Consider the following 6,089-nt stretch of genomic DNA (forward strand, 5'->3'; position numbering starts at 1 on the left):
TGTGTGTGTGTGTGTGTGTGTGTGTGTGTGTGTGTGTGTGTGTGTGTGTGTGTGTGTGTGTGTGTGTGTGTGTAGTTACTGTTTGATTTAATTTATTTAATAGAAATACAAACATTCTTTAACATTTTGAACTTGTCAACACCATTACATGAACCCGAGCACATCCCTTCACATTTGCAGTTATGGTAATTTTCACTTAATACAATCATAGGTTTTCGTGGTGGAAAAGGTATTCCCATCTCCTACTTGAGTAAAGCAACAGTACCCCACAGCAAAATACTCGATTTACGAGTAAAAGTCCTTGATTCAAAATCTGACATAAGTAAACGTATATAAGTATTATGAATAAAATGTATTTACAATATCAAAAGTAACAGTAATGTTATGTAGACTTGTCCCTTTCATAATATTATGTTATTTTATATTATTGAATTATTTTTATTGATGCACATTGATGTTATTGTTGGTTGCGGTGGAGATGATTTTAAATATTTTATATACTGATGGGTAGTTCAATCTTTAACAATGCCTCATTTTATAAATATACAGTAGCACAAATCATCATCATTGACAAAGAGCACAATTGGATCTGACATGAAACAATGGATATGAGGTTGAAGTCCTTATGTAAGCTTTAGTGCAATTTGAGAATGTATATATTCATATTTGCTCAACAGTGCGAGGATATTGGGGAACAAGGATATTAGTATGGGCTATTACTCCCACATTGTTCATCCAGTATGGATGTAAACACCGGATTTAAAGCCAAAAATCTGCATTTAAAGTTATTGCTTCATCTCAAGTCAACATACTGGAAAACAACACGTGTCACATTCTCCATATGACAAACAACGTTTCAGTACTGTACATGACTACATCAACTCCAAACTACAAATGTGTTTTCTATGAGAAGACATCTACTCCTTTGTGTTTGAGAGATCCTTACAAATCCTGTTGTTCTATTCAGTGAAGGTTTGAAAAAAAAAAGAAAAATTAAAGCCTAGTACTGTGAAAGATAGGCTGGCCACCTGCCACTCACATCACAAAGGAACAGACTGACAGATGTATAGACAGGAGGTCAGATGGTCAAACACTTTGCCATAATGCTAAACATCATTAGGTAGATGCACTGCTTAAGTCAAGCACTGTCGTTGGAGCCCCTGATTCATTGTCGTTGAGCTGTTTATGTGTTGTTCCATACATGTGCTAAATAGTACATCCAAGTGTCTGAACAAATAGTAGTATAACAGTGGTGGAAGGTTATGAGGTGACAAGGTAACATGTCAAAAGTTCATGTAACTAAACATATTTTTCCCCACTCTATTACCTTTATTCACCTCATCTTGAACATTTAAAGAGACACAGGCTGCGGTCGAATACTCAAACAAATTAAGTCCATAGTCTTTTCCTAAACAAGATGTGAAGGACTTGTTATTGTTGTGGGTCTGCCATGTTGTGGAAAGGCTCAGTGTACCCTTTGCTAAAGGAGATGAGAAAGGAACCACAACCTGTCTGTCTGAATCTTAAATTGATTTCTATGGCCACTAGAGGGCACAAAACCTCCACAACAACCACACAGACTTAGACCTGATTATTGCCTCAAGAAGTTGTAATTTTAGAAAACAATCACTTACATACACATCCAGCAAACATGCAGCAATTTTAACATTTATTTGGAGTCGTATTTGTGGCCTCCTAACAAACACAAGTCCAGTATTCCTTATTTTCGCTTTTCTTTGTTGTTTTTTGTACTGAGTCATTTGTGAAACATCTGGCTCTATCGCTAGGTAAATGTCAGCTAAAAATCAGTTAAACTCTCCACTGTGCTCACTAGCTAGCTGCATATTTTGTCTGTATGTCATTTGGTACTGGGCAGGCAGCATGCAGTGGGGTTTGTGTGCTTAGAAAGAGATTAATGAGAGCGCGGAGACTGAATCATTCAGTACATTTGTGGGCCATAACCGAAATGATGAGCTAAAAGAAGATAAAAAGCTCAGCAAAGCTAAAGAATTGTGTAATAATTCTGTGAGTTTGTCACTTTGGACGACCCCTTTCACATTTGTAGTGTAGTAATTTGATTCTTTGTATAAATAAAAAAACATTAAACATTTAATTATTGCACAAAATTATTATACTGTACATTATATATTACACATTATATCTTAATTTGAGTCCAAACAAAAAACATATGTTGTCACTGAATTTGTGTTTTTAACCACTAGACAAAGTTCATGACAACATTTATATCCAAAGTAATTACGAATAAACGTACAGTACTGTGGAAAAAATGCTGTAATGTTAATAGTTTAAGTCCTGGAAATGATGGTATGGCCCACACAGAGCCCTGATCTCAACATTATCAGGTCTGTCTGGGAGTACATGAAGAGAGAGAAGCAACTGAGGCCACCCAAATTCACAGAAGAACTGTGTGTAGTTCGGCAATATGTTTAGGCCAACACACCTGCCCAGATCCTTCAAAAGTATACCTAGAAGAATTGATGCTGTTTTGAAGGCAAAGAGTGGTCACACCAACTATTGATTTAATTTAGGATTTTTCTTCTGTTCACTCACTTTGCATGTTGTTGACTGGTAAATGTAATTTATTAAAATGTCAATCTTTGAAAGTATTCTTAATTTACATTTATTCTACACCTGTATAGTACTGTATACTTTTATTCATTCATTTACACCTTTTATTTAAATTGAGCAGCTGTTTAAGCACTTAATCAACCATCAGTAACATTGTAATGTTTAGGGGTCACAGAGTCTATGAGGCATATGAATAATATTCATTGGTAAACCCACTGGTCTAACTGGTAAAGACAATTATAAGCATTTCCCCATAGATGTCTTCTCCAAACGTTAAATTAAAAAAATGTGTTAATAAAAAAGGTCTCTTTTGCCAGTCAAAAACGTGTTCTACAAGCCTTTCAGTGAAACCCATTTTTTTTAATATCCCTAAACAAATATGTGCATCATATTTAAAAAGATGCCCTTGTCTGGCACCAAGCTATTTAAATGTGTCCATCTGTTTTGAAGTAACGGAGCCATTTAATCACTAGGGGGAGACAGAAGATTTGGAACCAACTAATTACCAACCTGTGTTTAGGAACACATTCAGTTTGTGCATTATGTTCAACGGATGCAGGAAAATCAGTTACAGGAAATACAACTAGAACTCAATATACCACAGCAAACATTAACCAATAACACATCAATGAAATAGTTTTGGTGGGGGTAGTCTATCTGCTTAGCTGCTTTTATGTTAGTAGGAGGTTTTAGTAACAGATGAGGATCTTTAAACCATCTGTGTGGTTTGAGAGCAGTTTTCTTTAAGGGAGGTTGTCCCTCACCAACAACCCAGAAGAGTGTTTTCTAAACTTGGGTGCTGGAAATTCTTTGCTATTTCACCTGTTGTGAAGCAGGTGCAGCACAGGCTGCCCCACACATGGCTGAAGGGCTGTGAGATTACTTGCAGATGCAATAGAGCACAGAAATGTGGACTGCTTCATCAGCTTGTTTCAGTGACTCACGCATGTTCTTAATGTCTACTCTGCGCAATTAAGTGCACTTCTGCTGAGTCACCAAGACAATACTTATCCCTGTTGAGTTGGAATCAAGACCAAGACCAAGCGGCTTGGTAGCTTGACTGAAGTCATAGCTTATTACAAATCAGTTTCAAACATATAGACAAACATTAGACAACATTTTCAGTGTTTTCCATATTATTTGAGATATAGATTATTGAAAGACTATAAGAAAAACTGAAAGTACCTGTACAGGTATATTTGTTCTCTCTCAAAGTCTTTCTCGTCGCTCTTATGGAATTCCCAGTCCAGCACATCCGGTCCTTTGGTTTTGGTCTGTGGCCAGTATTGATTCAGCTTTGTCAGTGCTCATATACTGTGCTGCCAACTCATTTAGTGCCTACTGGAGGGAATCTTTGGGCTAACCACCACCCTTTAGAGAACAGCATGCTTATGATGTGTCTACCTTTTATCAAGATTTTGCTGTACATTGATTTGGAGGGTTTATTTTCCGCAAGCGGTTTAGAGAAGTTGCAGCCACAGCCTAGAATTGTCATGGTACTTATGATCTGCTATCAATTTTCATCTGCTCTTTCAAGGCAAAATTAGCCTTTAAACTAATACAAGTTATTCTGTTTTAAGCGGAGATATTCACAGGGCATGAGATTTCTTTGCTGTTCACATCACAGACTTTGTGAGTATGTTTTCTGTCAACAGAGTTAAAACTGAAGACGATTTGTGGATTTCAAGCCTGATATGAGCTCTATCAGATGGAAAGGCAAATCAGTAGCCTATCTCTGGCCTGGGAAGAACAATTTATTTTATTTTCTTCATGACAGAAAGCCTGTATATCAGTGCAGTGATTTTGTGTCTGTTGGGCACATTGCAAATTAGAGCTGTGATCTGAGCCCGGGTGATTCGATGCGCTTGAAATAAATAAATAAATGAATGAATCAAAACGTAATTATGTGTGACTCAGCCGCAAACAGTTCATTAATGGAGGGGCTGCACACGAAGCTCTTTGAACTTTGAGTGTGTGAGTTTGTGTGTCAACACCGTTGCTAATCGTATCAACCTCAATTAACTTTAGGCTACTTCTTACTACTGGATAAACCTCTTTGGAGGGGAGCAAAGTCTGGGGAGTGAGAGACGGACTTGTGTGTGCGTTAACCCCTACCCCAACCCCTCCACCCCTATCTCTTTACAGGACTGCCAGCCCGTCTAGAGTTATTCCAGGAATGCGTTGAACATGGCTGCCGCGATGAAGGCGCAGAAAACAGGACTGCTGGAGCTTCGACTGACCGTGGACCGCTGGATCCGGGTGCTGGGCACACTTACCGAGGATATGCTCACAATAAACCCCGGGGAGGGTGCCGAGGAGCCCGCGAAGCCCAACCCGAGTCCCGCCGGTGCTATCAACGGAGACCCCCCGAACCTTAGCTCGTCCCCGGTCCCGGAAACCATCACCAACGTCAAGCGCACCGTGCGAGTTACCAAGCAAGATGTTGGAGGACTTGGAATCAGTATCAAAGGTAAAACATTAAAACGGCTAACTTCATTAACGGCGAGTCAATGCCAGTTAACACAAGTTTTTGCTAGGAGTTTCAGTGCAGTTTCTGTCAACGAGGGCGAAAACACAACCGTCGACTTGTCAGTTAACTTCAAACTGACCGTTAAACACCTCCAATGAGCGATAAATTCCACTTATCTAGGACGTTTTGTCAAGACCAGTTCTCATCCGTATTTTAACACACACTTGAAACGTTTAGGGCTTTAGCACATTTTTAAAAAAAATGACAGCTGTGATTATCTCAAGCCGTGCCTCACCTCAGCAGGGAACCATTTCAGTGTCTCAGAGTCAACGGAGATGCCAATTAGCTTCTGTCGTGTAACTTAACGTTAAGCTCACGTTTAGTACGTAACCGTGTGGCTTCGCACACAACCTTGCAAAATGGCGAAACTTAAACAAACTAACGTTAAAGAGACTAAGAAAAGCAGGAAAAGGGACGTTGTTTATGCTGCGTAGTACTCTTTTTGCTTTAAAAAAGTCCTTAGTTGCCGTGATACATGACAAAATCTTATGCTTCTTTCATCAAAAACAGATGAAAGTTAACTTAGACAAGTAAATTAGCAACAGAAGGTCTTTAGAAGACTCCAAACAGCAACCAAACGTGTATTAAATTATAATTACCAAACCTCAATTTTGTTCTGTATATTTTTCTGTTGAGTTCGTTATGGTTCCCTTAGACTCAACAAAACCAGAGGATATACTGTTAAAATGAGAAACACCTACTTCCCAACATGTTATTAAACCAAGACAACCCAAAACACATCAACTTTTAGCAACTGTATGTAATTGTTTTATGTTCTAAAACTCATCTAATACCTCTATTTTAAGCCATATATCTGAAAGGTGCTTACACCTGCAATAAAAAAAGAATTATCCTGTCTCTGAAAGGTATGGCTATGAGTACTAATTAAGTACTATACAGGTGAAAGTGGAGTCACAGAAACAAGAGTAAATCAATGACTGTTTCTACACAATATAAACTACTTTGGTTG

At 38.4% G+C, this 6,089-nt stretch overlaps 2 protein-coding genes across 9 annotated transcripts in view; one reads left to right on the forward strand and one right to left on the reverse strand.

Annotated features, from left to right (window-relative positions):
- The window catches only part of cbfa2t2 (CBFA2/RUNX1 partner transcriptional co-repressor 2), a 52,738-nt gene extending 47,271 nt beyond the window's left edge, over positions 1-5,467 (reverse strand). For 3 of the 7 annotated variants that reach the window (XM_046075593.1, XM_046075586.1, XM_046075582.1), the window contains exon 1: positions 4,866-5,162. The gene's annotated coding sequence lies outside the window, so the exon portion shown is untranslated. Of the gene's footprint in view, positions 1-3,774; positions 4,681-4,865; positions 5,163-5,354 lie in introns of those variants that run through there. The other 4 variants (XM_046075588.1, XM_046075583.1, XM_046075587.1 and 1 more) reach the window with 3 other exon arrangements.
- The window catches only part of snta1 (syntrophin, alpha 1), a 53,392-nt gene continuing 51,802 nt past the window's right edge, over positions 4,500-6,089 (forward strand). The window contains exons 1-2 of one of the 2 annotated variants that reach the window (XM_046075595.1): positions 4,500-4,563; positions 4,735-5,059. In XM_046075595.1, the coding sequence (XP_045931551.1) occupies positions 4,777-5,059 (283 nt within the window). In that variant the 5' untranslated portion in view covers positions 4,500-4,563; positions 4,735-4,776. Of the gene's footprint in view, positions 4,564-4,661; positions 5,060-6,089 lie in introns of those variants that run through there. The other variant, XM_046075594.1, reaches the window with a different exon arrangement.

Source organism: Micropterus dolomieu, linkage group LG18 (assembly GCF_021292245.1).
Source record: "Micropterus dolomieu isolate WLL.071019.BEF.003 ecotype Adirondacks linkage group LG18, ASM2129224v1, whole genome shotgun sequence".
Lineage (NCBI taxonomy): Eukaryota > Metazoa > Chordata > Actinopteri > Centrarchiformes > Centrarchidae > Micropterus > Micropterus dolomieu.